Source organism: Pristiophorus japonicus, unplaced genomic scaffold, assembly GCF_044704955.1.
Source record: "Pristiophorus japonicus isolate sPriJap1 unplaced genomic scaffold, sPriJap1.hap1 HAP1_SCAFFOLD_589, whole genome shotgun sequence".
Taxonomy (NCBI): domain Eukaryota; kingdom Metazoa; phylum Chordata; class Chondrichthyes; family Pristiophoridae; genus Pristiophorus; species Pristiophorus japonicus.
Genome location: NW_027254498.1, coordinates 14,411 through 37,834, shown reverse-complemented (window position 1 = coordinate 37,834; position 23,424 = coordinate 14,411). Strand labels below are relative to the sequence as shown.

General features: G+C 43.5%; 1 protein-coding gene across 7 annotated transcripts in view; it reads left to right on the top strand.

Moving 5' to 3' along the window:
• The window catches only part of LOC139255166 (rho family-interacting cell polarization regulator 1-like), a 173,328-nt gene extending 152,776 nt beyond the window's left edge, over window positions 1-20,552 (top strand). For 5 of the 7 annotated variants that reach the window (XM_070873884.1, XM_070873886.1, XM_070873885.1 and 2 more), the window contains exons 10-13: window positions 2,178-2,303; window positions 4,113-4,261; window positions 13,486-13,615; window positions 19,685-20,552. In XM_070873884.1, coding sequence (XP_070729985.1) covers window positions 2,178-2,303; window positions 4,113-4,261; window positions 13,486-13,615; window positions 19,685-20,503 — 1,224 coding nt within the window. In that variant the 3' untranslated portion in view covers window positions 20,504-20,552. The remainder of the gene's footprint in view (window positions 1-2,177; window positions 2,304-4,112; window positions 4,262-13,485; window positions 13,616-19,684) is intronic. The other 2 variants (XM_070873883.1, XM_070873882.1) reach the window with 1 other exon arrangement.
• The last annotated feature ends 2,872 nt before the right edge of the window (window positions 20,553-23,424 follow it).

Sequence of the window (23,424 nt, the reverse complement as noted above, 5' to 3'; positions counted from 1 at the left end):
CAGTATTCACTAAGGAGGACACAAACAACCTTCCGGATATAAAAGTGGTCAGAGGGTCTAGTAAGGAGGAGGAACTGAGGGAAATCTTTATTAGTCGGGAAATTGTGTTGGGGAAATTGATGGGATTGAAGGCCGATAAATCCCCAGGGCCTGATGGACTGCATCCCAGAGTACTTAAGGAGGTGGCCTTGGAAATAGCGGATGCATTGACAGTCATTTTCCAACATTCCATTGACTCTGGATCAGTTCCTATCGAGTGGAGGGTAGCCAATGTAACCCCACTTTTTAAAAAAGGAGGGAGAGAGAAAGCAGGGAATTATAGACCGGTCAGCCTGAGCTCAGTAGTGGGTAAAATGATGGAATCAATTATTAAGGATGTCATAGCAGCGCATTTGGAAAATGGTGACAAGATAGGTCCAAGTCAGCATGGATTTGTGAAAGGGAGATCATGCTTGACAAATCTTCTGGAATTTTTTGAGGATGTTTCCAATAAAGTGGACAAAGGAGTACCAGTTGATGTGGTATATTTGGACTTTCAGAAGGCTTTCGACAAGGTCCCACACAGGAGATTAATGTGCAAAGTTAAAGCACATGGGATTGGGGGTAGTGTGCTGATGTGGATTGAGAACTGGTTGTCAGACAGGAAGCAAAGAGTAGGAGTAAATGGGTACTTTTCGGAATGGCAGGCAGTGACTAGTGGGGTACCGCAGGGTTCTGTGCTGGGGCCCCAGTTGTTTACATTGTACATTAATGATTTAGACGAGGGGATTAAATGTAGTATCTCCAAATTTGCGGATGACACTAAGTTTGGTGGCAGTGTGAGCTGCGAGGAGGATGCTATGAGGCTGCAGAGTGACTTGGATAGGTTAGGTGAGTGGGCAAATGCGTGGCAGATGAAGTATAATGTGGATAAATGTGAGGTTATCCACTTTGGTGGTAAAAACAGAGAGACAAACTATTATCTGAATGGTGACAGATTAGGAAAAGGGAAGGTGCAACGAGACCTGGGTGTCATGGTACATCAGTCATTGAAGGTTGGCATGCAGGTACAGCAGGCGGTTAAGAAAGCAAATGGCATGTTGGCCTTCATAGCGAGGGGATTTGAGTACAGGGACAGGGAAGTGTTGCTACAGTTGTACAGGGCCTTGGTGAGGCCACACCTGGAGTATTGTGTACAGTTTTGGTCTCCTAACTTGAGGAAGGACATTCTTGCTATTGAGGGAGTGCAGCGAAGATTCACCAGACTGATTCCCGGGATGGTGGGACTGACCTATCAAGAAAGACTATCAACTGGGCTTGTATTCACTGGAGTTCAGAAGAGTGAGAGGGGACCTCATAGAAACGTTTAAAATTCTGACGGGTTTGGACAGGTTGGATGCAGGAAGAATGTTCCCAATGTTGGGGAAGTCCAGAACCAGGGGTCACAGTCTAAGGATAAGGGGTAAGCCATTTAGGACCGAGATAAGGAGAAACTTCTTCACCCAGAGTGTGGTGAACCTGTGGAATTCTCTACCACAGAAAGTAGTTGAGGCCAATTCACTAAATATATTCAAAAGGGAGTTAGATGAAGTCCTTACTACTCGGGGGATCAAGGGGTATGGCGTGAAAGCAGGAAGGGGGTACTGAAGTTTCATGTTCAGCCATGAACTCATTGAATGGCGGTGCAGGCTAGAAGGGCTGAATGGCCTGCTCCTGCACCTATTTTCTATGTTTCTATTTGATCACTGGAAGCATCATATCTATGCCTGATCCTGTCCTCGACCATTCATTCAGTCTCTGGGAATCAGACCCCTCGCCTATTTTTCCCACTCTTTTTAATCTCAGCACAAATTGGGAATCAATCATGGGACCTTCTTGTCTGTTTGGTTTGGCTTCTCCACTGGATAAACTTGCGGAGCTATTGAAAGAACAGTACAGCAAAGCTGTACATTTTTATTCAGAGCAACTATGAAAACAGAAGCTGTTTAGTAATGGAACACTTTCATATAAATGATTGAAAGACGCAAAATGTAGTTACGAGTGAAAGATTGTAAGTAACTGATGTCTTCGCATTTCCCCTGTAAAAATATTCTTCTGTTACTGTCTGATCGTGCAGACTTGCTGTATATTTTGATCTGAGGGAGTAGAGGGATGAATGCACTTTGGATAAATCATAAAACCGCTCTAACTATTGCCAGATATTTATGAAATACGGTCGCCAGCGGTGGAAGTTGAAAGGTCGCATTGAAGCTAATGGGAAGCAAGTATGGGACGGTGAGGAGATGGTCTTCCAGCCTCTTGTTACAGAGTTCCTCTCAATCAAGGTAAGGATCTCAGGCTACCTCTAAACAGCAACACTGATTTCCCACCTTTCACATTAAGATTCATCGAATAAAATCTGTTTGGAGAGAGTGGCTGAGTGCCTTGCTCTCAGATGATGCAAGGAGACACCTGACATAACTCTTTGTTCACTTGACATGTTCCTGTTTACGAAGAGAAAGTTCTCCAGCAGGAGGTCAGTCTGTGCTGATGAGCGCTCACAAATTAACTAATGGAAGAAGTGACTCTGCAGCCTTTTTGCCACAGCCAGACTAAAAAGCTGAATCCTGGGGCCAAAACTCAAGCCTGTGACCATTAATGTTGGCCGTAATGAAAATAAAATCCTTTTAAGCAAAAACGGAAGTGTAAACAAAGACTGGAATATAAGATTTCATCTTTTCTGTTTCCACCCTCCTTCCAACCCGCCCCCGCCCCCGCAACAAGGTTTCTCTCAAGAACATTCGAGCAATCTCCTGCCCCCTAAGGCCTCATGCACTGTCTCCCTCTGACTTTCCAGCTGAACCTGCCACATGGAGAACTGCAGTTGTTTATCTGTATGTTTCCGCCCTATGCACAGCTTTATACAACACTACTGGACCCGAGCCAAATCGTTTAATTCCATCCCAGACCTTAAAATGGTCTCGATAATTGTGATGGTTTTTTTCCTCGATCACGTAGAGAGAGATGCAGCAATGGGGGTTCGTGCTCACATTTTTTTTTAAAGTATAGGTGCTTGTGATCTGCAGGGTTTATAAATCGTGTTGTCAAACTTTAGCCACTGTAAATGGAAATAATATAAAACTGCTGCACAAAACGAACCTTGTGCTGAGTTTGGAGAATCTTAGCTGGACTCGGTGGAGAAAAAGTGAGATAGTCACCCTGTGTTTGGTACATCGCATCATGGCTGTTCAGAATGATGGCAGGCGCGTCTGTTGAAGGCTTTGACTCCTTGCTGGTTCTACAGACACCAATCCCTTGCCAATACCTCACCCAAGTGCCCATTCTTCATGTGTGAGCCTTAAGGGTGAGAGTCGGCGATGATTGCAGGGGTATCGTAGTTGAGCTCGACCCTGTCTGCACAAGTCAACTGACCAGGAGAGGGTCACTGGATAGTAAAAGGATGGGATCCTGGCTGATTTTTATTCTTTTTCCCCCCTCCCCCAGGGCACTGAGGCCAGTTGTAGCATTTGTACTGTCACTTTAGCTGCGATCACTTAACCCAGACTGGGAATTGAGGCGGGAACCTTCCTGGCCTGTATGTCTCAGATACTCACCGATCTTTCAGGGGAGCTGGGCCAATGAGATTGAAAGTGGAACAAAATGTTGGATAACTTGAATTTTAGTAAATTTAGCAACAACTCTTCAAAATTAAACATCACCTCCGAATCTGCGGATTACTTGTCAAGCTACCCATTTTCTGATGGACTGTAATGGCCCAGAAAGGCAGGCCAAAGGTAAATGTGTATTCCTGCCCCTCGCCCCCAAAGGGGGGGTGCAGGGAAAATGTTTTTTTTTTAAAGAGGCAAGAGGAACCCTATTGAGATTAGGGTGGGAAGAAACTTCAGGAGCAGATCTTAATCTGAGTTTCTGCAAAGGTTGAGCCAGGCGGGTTGGTCCATTACAGCTTCAAACACACTGCATTGCAGTGTTTTTGTCTATGTATTAACACAGTGAAGAAAACACCACTTAAAGCAGCAGCAACAACAACAACATCCATAATTTAGTTGGCATTACTGCATGGCATTTTTGGACTAGATAAGAACTGTTATGGAAAACTGAGAAGCAGCAAAATGTTAATCGGTTCATTCTTGCAGGTAACGGAGCTGAAAAGTCTGGCGAATCACGTCATAGTTGGCAACGTCTCCTGTGAAACAAAAGATTTATTTGCAGCCCTGCCTCAGTCTGTTGCTGTCGATATCAATGACCTGGGAACTATTAAACTCAGTCTAGAGGTCATCTGGAAGTAAGTCTTTCATAGTCTTAAAAAGCAGATGAGATTAGCCTTTTGTAGTGTGTTAATGGCACTGGAAATGCTTTGTCCGCAGCAAGAACTTGTAAGAATATTAAATAATCAAAGGACTACTTTCATCTGATTACAATGAGCCCTTTCACTTGAATCTGCTAGAAGTTCTGCTTGATTTTTACAAGTGTGTTATTCAGAATTATTGCACAACTGCAGAGGACTCGCTCAGCTCAATCCCTTTTTATTACCAGTTCGCTCCTTGGTTGGACTGTTTTTCAACAGAATTGTATTTATTTATCAGCAAGTCAACACAAACCTTGCAGAACATTTTTTTAAAAAAGGACAGGAAAAGACCCAAATGGTCCACCATGCCCATGGTGCAACCTCATCCCTCTTCTGCAGTCTCTCAATCCCTTGGGAGAGTCGAAAAAAACCTTGCCCAATTTAAAGGGGGTAAAAACTCTGGGATGTTCCCCTCTTGCCGCCATACCCCCACTTCCCTCAGGCTTTCAATCAAGCTCCAGGAGACTGCAGTAATTGGTACCTCTACCCTTGTCAACCCACCTACCATCTATAACTCGAGATGTCTTCCACTCACAGGAAATTGTCCAGCTCCATTTTGAAAATATTGCAGCGAATCCACATTGGCCACACGCACTGGCCACTTATTCCAGAGGTTGATGACTCTTTTGAGTAGAAATAACTTCCTGGCATCTAACATTACTATGCTTTCGTAATTTGTACATTTGTACTGCTCAGCCTATGAAGCTCAAGTATCCTATCCACATTGCCGAAATCCAATTCCTTCGTAATTTACTCAGTTGTATCTCTTTGAAGTTTGTGCTTCTCCAAGGTTAAAAAGGTTCATCTCTTCAAACCTCTCCTGCTAACTAAGGGCCCTTAAACTAGGGTCCTTAATCAATTGAGCGGTTCTCCTCTGAACCTTTTCCAGGGCGTTGGTATCTCTCGCAATGTAAGGGGACCAAAACCATACACACTATGTTAGATGTGGCCAGACAAGGTAAGAATAGGACTTGTAGTTTTATATTTAATTGTCCTAACTCTGCATCCTAACACCATATTCACTTTTGCAACAGCGTAGGTGCTGTATATCTTCCACTTACACAATAAACAGCTCTAATGAGAACAGAGCTAAAAATCCCAAAATCTGTGAAAACAAGAGAATTGTAAACATTTCAGCTCACTTAGGTGAAGATTATTTTGCAGTACTCAAATCCCAGTTCAGGATTAAAAATAAAAACACAAAATGCTGGAAATACTCAGCAGGTCAGGCAGCATCTGTGGAGAAAGAAACAGAGTTAACATTTCAGGTTAATGACCTTTCATTAGAACTGAAACGTTAACTCTGTTTCTCTCTTCCCCAGATGCTGAGTGTTTGTAGCATTTTCTGTTTTTATTTCAAATTTCCAGTATCTGCAGTATTTTGCTTTTGTCCCAGTTGAGGATTGTTCGTCAATAAATTGGAGTGCATCAAGGGCAGTCTTTCAATGTGGCTTACTCGAGGCTTTCTTGGTGCCCTTCCAGGGTGCTGGTTTATCATTCCTCAGCAGCAGAATATGTGTGGGTTGTTTATCTTTTGTCTTGTTTCAGGGCATGCAAGGTAAATGGGGCTTAAATCAACTCCAACAGGACTGGCAAGAACAGGTCTAGGTCGTGTATGAGGGGGAAAGGAGCAGAAAAATCTGTGAAGTATGGAGTCATTCAAATGTTGTCAGTGCTTAAACAAATATCGAGATTATCAGAGTCCTTGCTTGTTTAAATCCCAATGCCAGTAACAAGAATAAATGTTTTCTCCTGAAGAATTTATTTGTAGACAGTTTCACCTATTTTCTCCTTTCCTCATGTCTTGTTGGGATGCAATTCCATGGTTGCCGGTTGCCAGTTGCCCTCCTGTATCGCATCAAAGTGCCTGTTCATTCATGATCCTTGATAGTGACTAAAGGAAGACTATTTGACTGCAGGGTTCATCACGTGTAACCCCGATCCTGTCCATACATCCATCCTTTGTAGCTGGGATGTTGATTAATGTGGAGTGGGAACCCTGCCTGAAACCCCTACTCCCTAAACCAGGAGTCCTGAGGCCAATTACATTACCTGTTGCTGTCCTGGTTGATAGCAGTTCACTCAGCGCAGACTGGGACTTTCCTGTTCCATTCAGTTATTCACAAGATAAAACGTGCTGTGTGATCAGGACAGAAACAGTTTCTTACATACTTAAACTTGGTGAACATCAATCAGTTGTTGACTTGAGGTGAATGGAAAGGGTGTGGGTTTTGGGATTTTGAGCTCTACCTTCATTAAAAGTAAATGAAAGATGGGATCTGTACACAACAGAGTTTTGTTGACTTGCTTTCCTGTGCTCGATTATCTCTCTGCTGTTATTTTTTCAGCCATTACATGCTTCTCTCTAGTCAGCACTGGATCAGCCCATCTCTTCATTTAGACTGGATCTTGAGTGAGAGTTGGTTGCTAAGTTGTTTTGAGATTTGGGAATTGTGGCCCGAACACCCTGTAATGTGAATGGAACAAGAACCACAAGTTTTATCCTCCTTCCACCATCTTTGTAGCTTTAAGCAGTGCAGAAGCAGATGAAGCTCTTCACATCCTTCAAATGGCCTCCTCCAATACCTCCTCTCACCATATTGCATCTGAGTCTATACTGACGTGGCACAGAAATGCTCATCAAATGTTGCATCGTTAACTAAAAGTCTTTGAACAAAACACTTGTGACTCCACATGTGCCCTCCTCTTGTGAGCAACTTTCTGTCCCCTTGTTCTAATGGTTCAGATCCATTTATTCAATATTGCTATTCAGTATATTTTATTTTTTTCAGTGTTTTTATATCCAAGACAATCTATTACAAGACTGAAATTCTTTAATTCTGTAGGTGCAGGGTGGATGCCAGGATTTGTGTCTGTTTAATGATGAATAATGTGATTGTGTTTCCCCGAGGCTGTTGTCAATCGCTCTTGATGAGATGGTGCCTTTCCTCACTGTTGTAAAGGCTGCTGAGGCAGTAGGGAGGGTGTTTTTCCACGAGTCAGAGTGAGGGAAATGTTCATGTGCTGATGGTCAACACTTGCATTTAAAAGATTATTGGCAAAATGTGTAAGAGAAGCAGCTGCCCAATGAACAAATCAGAATGTTAGATTGCCTGCCAAAGGAGACTTCATCTGGCACTGATACGGAATCTTGGTGCTGGTGATGAATGCTTGTTTAGTCGACTGCAATCTTTAACCAAAATGAAGCTGTCTTGAATGTTTAAAGTTAATATTCCATACACAAATCCTCCACCCCATTGTTGCTTTGACATTTCAATTTTTGATGTAGGAATTAGATTCCAAAATTAATGCAGCTGCTAGCTTGTGTAGATCCCAATGTGTGACATCATTTGTTGTGGAACAAAAAGTTCACCCTTTAATCCACACAAATCGAATCCTTTTCTCCCAGATACATATGCTGGTGCTACAGAACATTCAGAGCTTTGTACTTGATCCAGTTTTGCACTGTTCAATGGCCAGTCCCAGGGGATATGCTGGAAACCAGTTAAATTGTAAACTCGAACTGTGGTCACTCTCAGAAGAACCTTTCAGCTCTTGATGAGTGCACAGAGGTCAAGATTAGACCATCAAATCCCAATCTCTGCACACTTGTGTCACATTTGAATTGAAATTATTCTGAGTAACCACAGTACTGAAAATGTGACTTCACTGGACTTGCAGAATAATTTAAAATATAAAGACTTGGGGCTAGAATAACCACTGGGATCACCCAGTTACCACCCGTTTTTGCCAAAAAGACAAATTACGAACAATTTGAGGTTAATTATCGCCAGTGGTAATTTCAGCCTACGATTACCGCCGGCGTTGCTGTACATTGCCCGCCCACGTTTCCCGCTCAAAAATCCAAGAAAATTCTCCTGCAGCGCGAATTTCCCTAAACATGTCGTTTTTAACGCCCGCTGGCGTTCAGGATCGGTACTGCCCATTTTTTAGGTACTTACCTTGCTTTCTTTGTCCCAATGTTATGCCTCCATTATTTTTTTTCTCTGTAGGGGAGGAAAAGCTCTTTCTCTTCGCCCCCCCCCCCGCCCCCTCCCCCCTTCCACCACCCCACAGTTGCCAACAGGCTGCAATGTTTTTTTGTTGTGATTTTCATTGATTTCTGGAGTAGCGATTAAGGGATTTTGAATATATTGTGGATAATTGTGTGGACATCGGAACATACTTGTGTGCTTTAAAACAAATGGGGCCTGTAGTTTCACTGCCCATATTGCTGACCCTTACAGTAATTTCCCAGAAGTGAGTGAGACACAGCACAAGAATGGTTTAGTTGAATAATTTTTTTAAATAAAAGTTGTAATTTCAATTAAACTTTTACAATGTAATAAAATAATTCTTAATGAAAATTTTACAAAACAAAATATTATCAACAACAACACTCAAACCACCCCTGCACCTTCCTATAATTCTACCTGCGGCCACCTTTCCCAACACCTTTTCTCCCACTATCAATACCCCTGGCCCTGCCCACGTCGGGACCAGTATGTCGTGCAGCAGAGCACCTCGAGCGTGACTGCTGAGGGGGGAGACAATGGCATCACTATGTGTGGGGGCTCTGGAGAAGCTGGAGGGTGCTGAAGACCCATCTTCAAAGTCCGAAGAAACTAGTTATTTCTGACGATCAGGTGCTGTCACCATTGGTGGTATGGCACCTTGGGGTGCAGTGCCATATCCCACGACCATTGATTGCCAAATAGCATTGGCATTGATGGTCTGGGTATTCTCCCTCCCCGCAGAAATCAGCTCCGCCATGTCCTCCGATTGACAGGCTGCTAAAGTCGCGATGTCTGCGGCCAACCCAGCAATGGCCCGGAAGAGCTCGTGACTCAAGTCGATGCTTATCCTAGACAGTCCCACCATGTCCAGGCTTGCATCTGCCTGTCTCGCAGCGTTCCCACCTTGCCGGATCAGCCGCCGTGGATTCACCATGGAGGTCGGTGTGTGCCACTGCATGCTGCTTGGTCCCGCTTCTTCGGACCGGAATCCAGGAAAGTTGGATTCCGACGAGGAACCGGTGGCCGCAGGTAGAAAGGACCCTTTAAGTCCCGCCACCCCTCCCTCCTCCTCCACCATCACCTTGACAAAGTTTTGAGGAGTGTTTTTCTCCTGCTCCTCAACCATCTGTTGCATCACCATCTCTTCCACCACCGTCTCCTTTTCTCATTCCCTCCAATGACTCCTCTCTGGGAGGGGCAGGCGGCTCCACCTGTGCAACTGTAAAAACATAACATTAATGGTTAGCGAAAGGGGGAGGGGAGTGGTCAGAGGTAACATGAGAGCAATTCATTTTACGCAGGCTTATGTGGAGAACAAACATATATTACCGAGAATCATTACATGAAACTATCGTAAGCAAAGTGGAGAGAAACTACATGACATAACAAAACTTGAGTCCCAAACAGTATGTTGTTTTCCAAGTGGCAGAGCGTGATCAACCAAAAATTCATGTCATAACTAAAAACATTTCGTGCTCCCAGCGTTACATTACGTTCTACATTGTATTGACATAACATTGAATTACATGACCACAGTACAGCCCAGGGATTATGCAGACTTGCCCTCCGCAAGAACCGTTTCGACACCAACACGTGGCGGTGCGATCATATGCTCTCGTCAGTGCTGCAGCACGTTCTTCTAGGTTTGTTCATTCAAGAGTCTTCGGCGGACCTCCGCCCTATTGCCAGCTAATTTTTTCTGCAAAGGTGACAAAAAATTATGTGTGAACTAATTTCACAACTACTACGGAACACACACATACATATACATATATACATATATATATACACATCCCCAATTAACCGTCCCCAGTCCTTTCGTCAGCGAGTGCACCATTTCAGTTCTGTTACATAATGGACACATGAAAATACAGAGGACTAACACAATGAGATGATGATGGGAAATTAAAAAATGTCACCAAGCTTTACAACATAATAAAATGTGGCACTACTTAAGAGTAATTAGTAAGTGCATGATAAAAGTTATTATTCTCGCTGACCCAACGGTGTCCTTCCACCGTTTGTGGCGCTGGTTCGGCACCCGCATTACGGGTGGTACGGACGACACCGCCTCAGCGATCTCTCACCGTAACCTCTGATACACAGTTGGTGCAGGTTTTCCTTGCCCATCCCGTGCTAATTGGTCCCAGCAGGCCTCCACTTCATGGACCAACGATTCCTGGCTTCGCAGAAATGAACGGCTCTCCTCCTCCCACCTCACCTCCCTCCCTCTCCACTTCCATAGCTTGTTTTTGCATCTTCTTTATACCGATTTTAATATTTAAATAATTATTTTTTATGTTTTACTATTATATAATATGTTATAATCAATTATTACTGAAAATAATCTTCCAAAATCGTTTTATCAACAGATCTATGTAACTCTTCTCTCTCATAATCGATCTCCAGCTCTGCACTCTCAAAATGACCAACACACTCTCACTCTTCTCTGCACATGCGCAGGGTCACCTTTGACCCTGACATCGCGGGAGAATGCCCGTGCATGCACAGCGAACAAAAAAACACGTTTCTAGGGAGGCTGCTTGCCTTTAGTAAGGCAAGCAGATCGCCGACTTTTAGGCACTTCGCCACTGCGCGCTCCGGCCCACTATCACCACTGCCGAGAATCGACCATCGAAAATCGAGGGAGCATGCAGCAGCGGTATTCCGGCGGTTCAAAAGACGCAACCGCCGGAATACCACTACAAATTGGGCTGGAGCGATCCTGGTGGAAATTCTAGCCCTTAATATTCACCATAGTTCTCATTTACTTTTTAACTTGAACTTAACATTTTGCAACTTAAGTGTGATTAACATTAACCTCATGAGCCTCTTGTGAGGACGTCACTAATGTTTCCTTTTGCTAATGGGTGTGTAGGGATCGGCTGACATAAGAACATAAGAAATAGGAGCAGGAGTACATCATTTGGCCCCTCAAGCCTGCTCTGCCATTAAATAAGATCATGCTTGATTTGATCATGGAATCAGCTCCACTTCCCCTGCCCACTCCCCATAATCCTTTATTCCCTTATCGCTCAAAAATCTGTCTCTCTCTGCCTTAAATATATTCAATGACCCAGCCTCCACAGCTCTGAGGTAGAAGATTCCACAGATTTACAACCCTCTCAGAGTAGAAATTCCTCCTCATCTCAGTTTTGAAAAGGTGACCCCTTATTCTGAAACTATGCCCCCTAGTTCTAGATTCCCATATGAGTGGAAATATCCTCTCTGTGTCTACCTTGTTGAGCCCCCTCATTGTCTTGTATGTTTCAATAAGATCACCTCTCATTCTTCTGAACTCCAATGAGTATAGGCCCAACCTACTCAACTTATCTTCATAAGTCAACCTCCTCATCTCCAGAATCAACCTAGTGAACCTTCTCTGAACTGCCTCCAATGCAAGTATATCCTTTCTTAAATAAGGAAACCAAATCTGTACGCAGTACTCTAGGTGTGTCCTCACCAATACCCTGTACAGTTGTAGCAGGACTTCTCTGCTTTTATACTCTATCCCCCTTGCAATTAAAGCCAAAATTCCATTTGCCTTCCTGATTACTTGCTGTACCTGCATACTAACATTTTGTGTTTCATGCACAAGGACCCCCAGGTCCTCTGTATTGCAGCATTTTGTAATTTTTCTCGAGTTAAATAATAATTTGCATTTTTATTTTTCCTGCCAAAGTGCATAACCTCTCACTTTCCTACATTATAATCCCATCTGCTAAATTTTTGCCCATTCACTTCGCCTGTCTAGATCCTTTTGCAGATTTTTTTGTGTTCGCCTCACAACTTGCTTTCCCACCCATCTTTGTATCATCAGCACATTTGGCTACATATCTTCTTGTCCATGCATAAATCTTGACTTCCCCTCGATTCATTCTTTTTGGGAGTTTCATCAGGCTTCACAAACAGCTTCTGCACCTCGGACTAAGATCTGCTTAAAACATGCTCAGAATTTTACACATCAGACCATGCCTTGCACCATTAAATCCATTATTTAGCAAATGGGGCGCTGGCCGGAAATCCCTTCAACGGGCTTCAGTTTGAATGCCAGCCTCTTGTCATATTTTTCACTTTTTTCAATGTTTGGGTGTTAGCAGTGGCTTACTGAGTAGATGTTTTGCCTCGTGTAACTGAGCCAAAGAGACCAAGAAGATCAATCCCTGGTCCGTGCTGAGTTTAGGGTGAGCTCAGCTAAAGCAGTATTTGGAGTGGTTCTAATTGGTCTTGGCCTCCCTGGGTTAGAGAGGTGGGGTGGGGGGGGGACAATTGGCAGTCCCTGCTGGAAAGTGTGCGCACCTTCAGGAAAGGAGGAAAGTCTTCCTTTTTATTCCACACTCTGTAATATATTGAAAGGAAGACCTTATTGCCATAAATAAGAAAGATAATTTGCATTATATAACGCCTTTCACAACGTATCAAAACGCTTTACAGCCAATGAAGTACTTTTAAAATGTAGTCACTGTTGTAATGTAGGGAAACACAGCAGCCAATTTGTGCACAGCAAGACCCTTCAAAGTGCAGTGGAATGAATGACCAGTTAAGTTGTTTAGTGATGTGGGTTGAGGGATACGTATTGGCCAGGATACTGGGTGAACTCCCCTGCTCCTCGTCGAATAGAACCATGGGATCTTTTAGGTCCACCTGAGACAGCAAATGGGGCCTCGGATTAACACCTCATCCGAAAGATGGCACCTCAGAGGGTGCAGCACCCCCTTAGTACGGCATGAAGTGTCCGCCTAGCATGATGTGCTCAAGTAATTGGAGTGGGACTTAAACCCACAACCTTCTGACTCTGTGGCGAGAGTGCTACTTCTGAGCCATTGCTACACTATATGTACTGACTCCAACCCCTTCCTTCTCCCATCAAAGCTCTTTTCACAGGTTTATTTTTCTAATAAAACTGGATCAAGCAAAATGCTCGCTTTGAATATAATTTGACGTTGTCCAGCAATAAGTATCGGTGAAAGGAGTCAACAGTGTGTGTTTGACGTTAAATACCTGCACTAATCTTGCAGCAGTGTGCTTAATTCCAAAGTTAGAATGTGCCAAAAAATCTTTGCTATTCCTTAAGTTTGTGTCTTGATGTGCCAGTAGTGTCCATGCATCATGTCTTATTTTGCTCAATCATTCTGTGTCTTCCAGTCCATTTGACAAAGATGATCAAACATCTACTGCAAGCACTGTCAACAAAGTGCCCACTGTGAACAAGCGATTCTCCACTTACAACCAGAGTCCGCCGGATACCCCTTCCCTGCGGGAACAGGCCTTTTATGTAAGTCTCTCCGCGGATGTTCACCTGCATGTGGTGCTGTTGCGTATTCTGTCACGGGCGGCAGTGGTGATGTGCCCCAAGTGTGTGTACACACGCTTTGCAGAGCTGGCCACGCCAGTGTATACATTGAAACATGTGACCTGCTTTCCTTCAACGTATCCTTTTCAATCAAAACTCCAAATAGCAAATCACGTTTGTTATAACCCAATTGCTCCGTTTTAATTTTACGATCTGAAGATTGGTACCTGGGTTCAGAGTTGCCTTTGCATCATGTGTCAGTGGGGAGCTGTAAATAGGGTCTTGTGGCATTAATAAGGATCTGCTGTGGGGTGGTGTCATTTGTTATTCGAGCATTGACTGTGATGTATGCTGTGTAGAAGAGGAGTGAGGTGCACACTTGTGGAAGGGAGGATAGAAAGCTACACGTAGCAAAATCATCGCCCATTCTTTATAATCATGTTTACGATTTCACTGCACTTTGGGCACAGAAAACCTTAAATCTAGCTGTATAGCTTGCACATTCCTAGCTCAAAGTTGTCATAGTGACGGCGGAACTAGGCGAGGGAGGAGAAAAGGGCTGGTTGGCTAACAAAGGGTAGGGGAGATGCAAGAGAGAGCGACGTTTTGACTGAAGCTGTTAATAAATTACAACATTCCGGTCTTCTTGTACAGCCTGAGGCACAAGCTGTGTAATTTGGGAGGTAGCTCACCTTATGTTTCCCAGCTGCCCGTGCAGATTATAATTCTGTATTTTAAACCAGTAATTTAAATTGTAAGGTTGATGTTTTTTCTTGTCCTCACAGTACCAGCGATGTACTCTCTGCAGTTAATGCTAGAAAATGAATCTCTGTTGAAGGTTGAAAATATCAGAGGACTAAAATTGGACATCATGGTTCTTTATAAATGATAGAAATGAGACAGCTAGGCAAGTGTTTACCATGAATGTCTTGGTGCTATTGACTGGCTGGATTATTCCTTCAGGTACTAACCTGCAGTCTGGAAGCTATGAGGCATTAAACAACTGTGGGCTAATTCAGTGCAAGGCTGTGGCAGAGGTTCACTAGCTGTGTACATGCTTCTCGTTTTTATTCTAAAATAGCTGGGCATTTTTCCCCCTTATCTCCCATTTGTTCCATCTCAGGGCATTATTGAAAGTGTTTAGCTTATTAAACCTATTTTTGGAAATAACTTTCATTATAATTTGTGAAGTGATTGTTTTGTTTAGGCCCCTCCAGGGGACTGTCTGCATCCTTTGTTTGGGCATGTCGTTCTTTACACTTCCACTTTCTCAATGATCGCACGTAGTCCTGTAGTTTGCACGAAATAATTAGGAAATGGTCAGCCTGGAGCATGTCCTCGAGTCTCTCGCTCTCTTGCTCTCCCTCTCGCCCTCCCTCTCGCCCTCCCTCTCGCCCTCCCTCTCGTCCTCCCTCTCTCTCTCACCCCAGTCTCTCTCTCTCGTTCTCTCCCCTAATAAACTAATCAAACTCAGAGGATAAAACCCCTGGTCCGGATGGATTGCATCCATGCATTTTAAAAGAATCTAGGGAAGAGATAACAGTCATTACTACACACATTTAATAATTTGTTCGAAAAAGGTGTAGTGCCAGAGGACTGGTGGATAGCTAACGTAATACCTATGTTTAAGAAGGTGGATAGCACATGTCCAGGCAATTATAGACCAGTCAGCTTAACATTGATGGTAGAATAAATAATAGAAACCCTACTAAAGGAGAAAATAGAAGAACATCTAGAAACCAAAAATATAATAACGAATAGTCAGCATGGATTTCAAAAGAGAAAGTCCTGCTTGACCAACCTCTGAATTTTTTTGAAGAGGTAACAGAGAGAGTAAACAATGGTAATGCAGTAGATGTAATTTATCTAGATTTTCAAAAGGCCTTCGATAAGGTGCCCCATAATAGACTAATGAACAGGGGACGGGGGGTGGGGGGGGGGGGGGGGGGAAAGAACAAGTGGAGCATAAATGCCGGCATGGACTGGTTGGGCTGAATGGCCTGTTTCTGTGCCGTATATCCTATAAAAATAAACCAGTTCCATGACCCCATGTTATGTTTAAATTTGACACCTTTTATTGATTTCATTTTCTCACTGCCCTTCCCCTGCTCTCCTGAAGTTGTCACTGGATGGTGATCAGGAAACCCTGTTCCCTAGCCTGGTGACACTGACACCGATTGTAATACCCTTCCTTCACTATCCCATTTCAGATCAGCTAACTCACGACAGGCCAGGATTATTTCTGGGGCTTTTCTGAGCTGTCTGGCTCAGTCACTGGTTAAACTTGCTGAGCCACCAGAGAAACTCATTTAACACCTTCCCATTGGCTTTGTTCTGGCTTATGCAGCTTTGTGCTAAATTTATAAGAGAGTGAACTTTATGTCTTTGCAGCATTCTCCAGTTGAGGTGAATCACAAAATTAAAAGTTCAGTAGGGGGTGGGGTGGGGCGGGGCAACAGATTATTGGCCAGTAATCCGATCAAGGGTTTTAAATCAGGTCCCTAACTGTGAGGAGCAAGCTCAGATATTTAGTATGTGATGTAAGCTGTTTTCAGCCATAAATTTGCCTTGAGGTTTCATTCTGAATTTATGTAGCTTGACATAGTTTTTGTTAGTGGTAATTTTCTTGATTTAAGTTCTGTTTATAGAATTTCCTGTTTATAAAATTTGGAATGTGATTACCACAATACGCAGAGAGAGGGCTCATTTCAGTTTATGACTAACTTTTATTGTATTTTTTGTGTGTCAGTATTTTAAACCAATGTGGAAAATTATAAGATAATTTACTCCTCGGTGTGTTAGAGTGCTTCAAAACACCTGATCATTTGAGGTGCTGCAGGTTGCTTCAGAGAAAACTCGCGTCAATGGATAAGAAAATCATTCACGTGATTGTTGAATCCAGAACTTGCCATATGTTAATGGGTGTTATGCCATATGTTCCCAATAGTGACCTCAAACACACAGGGCAGTAATTAAAGTCCGTTGTAGCTGATTATCAGTGTGCAGTATTACTCTGTCCTTGATGACCTCTGTTCTATTGCTGTTGTTCACCACGTCGCAGATTAGTTCCGTAAAGTTAATGTGTACTCAATACTGTGGCGACACTCCACTCCAGCACCATCACTCAGCACAGCACCAACTCACTCGTGGCAAGAACATCAATTTAAAATCTTCACTCTGTGGTGGTCCAGATCATGCACCAATGCACTGCATCCTGGATGCAGGGTCTCTCCTCCAATTCCCTATCAGAACCAGTCTCTTGTATGCTTCCTCACATCTAGTTATAGAGCAGCGATGGCAAAAATCTGGGGGCAGAGTGCCAGTTCACCCTCCTGCCTGGGTAACGTGTGGTAGGTGGGCAAGAGGGCCATAAAAGGGGTAAGTGGGGTTGCAATCTGAAATGTTTCATTCATCATTTAATTGTAGACTAAATCGACTTCATTTACTGTTTCTACCCACAAAAATCCTTTGCAGCTTTTGACAGGAAAGCACAGTTGGTCCTTAATGGACTTGTTTTGAGGGTTTTTTGTTGAGGGAGTGAATCGAAGTTATTTGTGCAATGATGTGTCCATCCTCAGGCCTGGCACCCATAAGGTAGTGTTCTGTGTACATCCTGATAGTTACTAGCCTAGGCTAGTGCTGCAGTCGGGTTGGTATCACAATTATGTGAGGTATAATGTTGCTTCCTATTAGTCCTGTGTCTGCGGTGTAGTATTTAGTGTGCAGCTGCTTTATAGCCATGCTAATCTGCATTTCTTTAAATTCCCTCCTTTTCCCATGATTTCAGATATTAGAAAGCACCGAGTAGGGAGACGGTTACCAGTTCAATTCTGCTAAGGATGCACAGTAGAGAGGGAATTGGAGGGGGCGGGGGGGTGGGGGAGGAGGGAGAGGGGGGCGGCAGGGGGTGAGGAGCAGGGTTGCAAATCTCGTAATGACCCAGACATTCTAACCTGTTCACGATTACAACAATGCCGAGCAGTGTTAAGAATGGAGTCAGCCGCATGAACCAGTTGCAAACTTTTCCACGGCGTGTTATTTGAAGAGTTAGTTGGCTAGGAGCTGCTTAACTTCTGGGAGTCCTTGTAATGTGAAAAGATCACAGCAGACTTCGTTGCAGTCCTCCATCTTGAATGGAGGGTCAAGTCTATTTCTGTTTCCAGTTTAGAATAGGAGCTGGTTCATCCCCAGCTTTTAAGTGAAGCCCAAAAAAGCTGCTCGAGGTTCCCCTTTACTAGCCAGTTGAGTTTTGTGTTAAAAAATTAACTACGCAGCCTATTGTTTACATTTTGCGACAGATTTATCTTGTTCATGCTCCACACTGCCTGCGGAACAGGCAACCACATCAAGGCTTTGGGCAATAGAAACATAGAAACATAGAAAATAGGTGCAGGAGCAGGCCATTCAGCCCTTCTAGCCTGCACCGCCATTCAACGAGTTCATGGCTGAACATGAAACTTCAGTACCCACTTCCTGCTTTCACGCCATACCCCTTGATCCCCCGAGTAGTAAGGACTTCATCTAACTCCCTTTTGAATATATTTAGTGAATTGGCCTCAACTACTTCCTGTGGTAGAGAATTCCACAGGTTCACCACTCTCTGGGTGAAGAAGTTTCTCCTTATCTCGGTCCTAAATGGCTTACCCCTTATCCTTAGACTGTGACCCCTGGTTCTGGACTTCCCCAACATTGGGAACATTCTTCCTGCATCCAACCTGTCCAAACCCGTCAGAATTTTAAACGTTTCTATGAGGTCCCCTCTCACTCTTCTGAACTCCAGTGAATACAAGCCCAGTTGATTCAGTCTTTCTTGATAGGTCAGTCCCACTAGTGGTCAGTTACTGGACAGTGTGAGCAAGCGAGAATTTTTGTCTGATTAGCCTGTGAAGTGTCTTGCGATGTTTTACTACGTTAAAGTGGCTATATAAATGCAAGTTGTTAGGATGGGGTGACTGACTATGGTATCCCTTGTTCTCTCTGGAGATACTCCTGCTCTCCAGTCAGCACCTCTTGATGCCATGTCTGGAACTTTGATGTTTGAGCCCATGTGATTGCTTTTTAAAATTATATTGCAATAATTATTTACTGAAGATTAGCCTGACTTATTAATTTTATATCTGGAAATGTGAGGAGCAGATTATCAGATGAGATCTACTCAATCGGAAATTTTTAAAAGAATGGTCTGGAATCCCAGAGCACGAATCAGTCCAATTTATCAAACCTGTGTCCAAGTCTGAAACCTTGATATATTTTGAATCTTGTAAAAAAAAAAGTCCTTTTTGATTGTGGCAGCTCTTTGCACTTAATCAACACTGTGCCTGAACTCTACATCATTGGTGAATTCTTTATTTAAAAAAAAAAGGAATTTATACAACGACTTTAATTTCTAAACTGCCTTTAATGTAGTAAAACGTTCCAAGTTGCTTCAAGACACAAATTGATACCGCTAAAAATGGAGACGATAGGATAGGTGACCAAACACTTAGTCAAAGAGGTAGGTTTTAAGGAGGCCCTTAAAGGAGGGGAAAGAGGCAGAGAAGTTTAGGAAGAGAATTCCAGACCGTGGGCCAAGGTCGATGACCTTTCATCAGCATCTGCAGTATTTTGTTTTGTTCTTAATGTTGCAGTGAGGTCTTTATTACTGGATTGACTGTACAAGACCCCAGCCTTGCCCTTTCCCTCTGATATTTAGGAGGTGGAACCTGTTTTTGAAGACAAATTATAGCAAGCTAGGGCCATTGTTCTTGGGCTTGCCTGGTTTAGAGTCCAGACTGAATTGACACCAATGGGTTGAACATTTCATAACAAAGTGCAGTATTTATGACGTAGACTGACTGAGCTGGAGCTATGTTGATCCTCTTTCTAGAGTTTTGAACTCTGTTTCAAGGCTGCTTCAGTCGGTTTGAAAATCATCCCAGACAGTCTGAGTGATGCCGGGCTTCATCAGGGATTAAATATACCTGCGGTGCGCTATTCTGAAGTGGTGCTGGATTTAACATGCACTCTGGCTACTGAGCAGATTGTAACTTGTACCTTTTTTGTTTCGTATAGAATATGCTGCGCAGGCAGGAAGAGCTGGAGAATGGTGCTGCCTGGTCCATCTCCTCTGATTCTTCAGATGGTTCTTCCAGTCCACAGTTGTCGACAAGTGTTAGACATTCCCAAAAAACGTTGGTGCAACCGGAAATCCAGGGAGCGGTCCCAAAAATCACTATAACATTAGCACAGACTGAGGAACCTCGGGCAGCTAGTCCTGAGGTAACCAGACAGCAAGTGGAGGAGGAGGCAGAAGAAGAGCAGGAGACCCTAAAACATGCAATATTTAATGGAAATGTGCCAATTTCCCGAACTCTCAGCCATATCAGTGAAGCAAGTGTAGACGCTGCAATGGACTTGAATGCGTCAATGAGCACAGAGCCAGAACCACAAGTAGTTGCCATATCAAATTTAGTGGAGTCTCCACAAATCTCTGAGGCAGAAGCTGATCACCCTGTGATTGAAGAGACTGTCGACCGGGTGCTACACTCTGAGGCTCCACTGGAAAAGTCAGAAATCCCAGAAGCTGCGTGTAGTCCGTTGGCGACACCAGTAGGTGAGGCTGTTGCTGCTGCTGTCCCTGTGGTTCAGAGTATTGCCTCAACAGCGGAGAAAACCAAACCAAACGATGAGAAAACCGGGCCTACAGAGTCTGGAAAGGTGAAGCCTGTAGACCCAGGGATAGAAGAAGCCCTGATGGCATTAAATTCAACACTTGACGATTGTCGTGGCCAGTTCCCAGAACTCCAGAAGTTAGAGCTGGAGGTCAAACATTTAGAAGATGTGCTGATGGTAAGTGTTTTGGTTTGGGTTTGTGTTATTCTTTCGGTGTGAATGTTCTGGTACAAAAATGTACTTTGCAAGCTGTTTTCTTTTTAAATAACTTTCTGCTGTAGGTGCATTTTAATTATATTTAACACTGCCAGTTGGTTATTGGAATTTTGCGTTATCTTTTGAAATCTCCAAACCTGTTTCCGTCATGTTCACCAGAAATTCTTCTAAAATCGTTACCTCAACAAGAGTTAAATAATTCTTGTCGGTGGCAAATTTGTTTCATTTTGCTCGAGTACAGTGATATATTGACGATAAAGTGAGCCTGCAAGTTGAAATTCTTTAATTGATTGCTTTCTCCTCCATTCCCTGTTACAGTAACTGTGCTGCCATATTATCTTCAAATGGCTTTCAAATGTTGAGCCATTTCTTTATCCTAAGAAGATTTTATTTATCTAACGAGAAAGAACAGTAGTGGTCATCTCACTGCACTGAAGTGGCCTATCTGAAAAGTATCCTTCCCTCGTGCAGAATTCTATTACACTACACAGCGCTCACTGCTGGCAATATCTCAAAGCCAGCCTTCTCTTGAGTATTTGTCAAATGTATTTGTTTTGTCTTGTAACACTCTTGTGAAATGCCTTTGGGGCGTTTTACTAGTTGTATAGAAGATTAAGGGTTGAACTAATTGAACTATTTAAGATGATTAAAAGATTTCATAGGGTAGATAGAGAAAAAAATATTTCTTCTGGCGAGGGAGTCCGGAACAAGACATAATAAAATTCGAGCTAGGCAGTTTTGGGGTGATGTCATGAAGCACTTCGTCACACAAAGGTAAGTGGAAATCTGGAACTCTTCCCCCAAAAATGTCAAGATTGAGATTGATAGATTTTTGTTGGATAAGGGTATTAAGGGTTACAGCACCAGGGTGGGTAGATGGAGTTAAGATACAGATCAGCCATGATCTAATTGGCGGAACAGGCTCGAGGGATTGAATAGCCTAATCCTGTTCCTATGTTCACACCAGGCTTTAATTAATAAGGGTGCCTGCTGTTCAGCAGATGAAATATGCAGAGACAGGCTGATTAAGGAGATGTTTGTATTTCTGTCAACTTCATTACAACCTCTGCCCTGTTCCTGGGAGGATCTGACCTATCTTCAATGTTTGAATCAGACTTCCCTGGTTCACTGGTCCTCTTGTGTCTAAGCTGTGATAAAATGGCACAATAGTTTCCATTCCAGGGTACACATGCATCTGTAATACAGCTGTTCCTATTCGAGTATAGCAGTGACATGAACAGCACTCATTGCTGCCTGGGCCCAATGTCTGACAATGGTAAAAGTGCTGGTCCATTACGTAATGAGTCTGAGATCCATAATTTTCTTGATGGTACAGATGGCAGGGGAGGGAGGTGATGTCCCAGTTGTTGAGTTGGTGCAGTGCACCCTGCCGATCCCACTGCAGCCACGATGCACTGGTGGTGAAGGGGGTGGTGGTGAGTCCAGTAAAAGGGACACCAATTAAGCTGAAGTCTGGGCGTTACTCAGTTCTGTTGGAGGATGAGATGTGCTGCTTCATTGTCACCGGAGTTGTGAATGGCATCTGATCACCTATATTCTGAGATCAACTGAAATCATAACCAGAGCAAAACTGCTTTCTTGAAAGTTGAAACATGGGCTTGGCACAACATTTGTGTTCTTGTGGGTGGCAAGTATGTTCTGGCTGTTGGGTGATGTGTGCTGTGTGCAGTTTTATTATGGTTAAGTTTGCCGAGCTGGTTCCCCATTTGCTGAGTCCTCGATTTCGGCCTGTAAACCCGCTGGGCAGCTGGGAGCAGAAGCAACATCCTCCCCACAGAGAGTTGGATCTGTAAATCAGTTTGATGCACATCTGCCCAGTTACATAGTGCATGGGCAGAGGCCTCTGAGCCAGTCACCGGCCTGACTATCTTATCCCTTCAGCCTTACCATAATGATACTGACTCATCTGAAGCATGTCAAAATAAACAAAGCCGCCCCGCCTTGCCCCAGGTTGCTGAGATCCACCTGAGGCGGTGGCTGCTCGGCCAACGAACTGGGTTTGCCCATTCAGGCTTGCACATCGGTCTTTCGGTCACTGCTCTTTAGAGGTGTGAGGAAGTCAAACTACGATTTTAAGAGAGCTCCACCTGCAGACCTCTTATGGGGTGACGATGAGTTGGGAGTTCTGCACCTGTGCAGTTCTTGTATTGCAGGGTTGAATTATCTACCGTTCAGTATAAACAGGGCACACTTCCAATGGGAGCCTTGAGCAGTTATTGTACTATTACTTGTTGAATACATTTACATTAGTCAAGGATAGTGTGGCTGAGGAGGAAAGTAAAGGAAGTTTGGGGTGGGAAGTTAGTGAAATAAAGATCCAACAATTGTTGGTGGGAGGGGAAATGGGTGTACAACTGGCTGGAATTTTTTTTAGAGCTTTAAAGCATTTTATGCTGTTCCACAATTCCTACGTTAAGTGCGCCTGGCAGCAACTGAGTATTTTGGCTGTTTTCCTGACCTTTGCACTATGATGGGCACATTAGTTAGGCCCCTAAAATTGGACTTTTCCTGTGCCTCTGTGCTGTGGAGTGAATGAATTGCTTTCCAAGTTAGAAACTATTAGGGTAAGGCATCCTGTATACCTTCTATCTCACTCTCTGGCACAGTTCCTCGACATAGTTTCACTCGTGCAGCAATGGTCATGCAGCTCCTGTCACGTACACATTGTTTATTGCCTACATAGCTGGAGGCATGTGGCTGGGCAGCAAGTTTAAATGACTCAATTTTTTTTCTCTCTCTGAGGCCACTAATTGAAAGCGTGTCCGGGTTTCAGTACAGCTATATTTTTATGAAGAATTTAATTTGTTGCCTTATTTGAAATTTTGTGGAACAACCACTTGCATTTATATAGGGCCTTTAACACAGTAAAATGTCCCAAGAGCGTTATCAAACAAAATTTGACA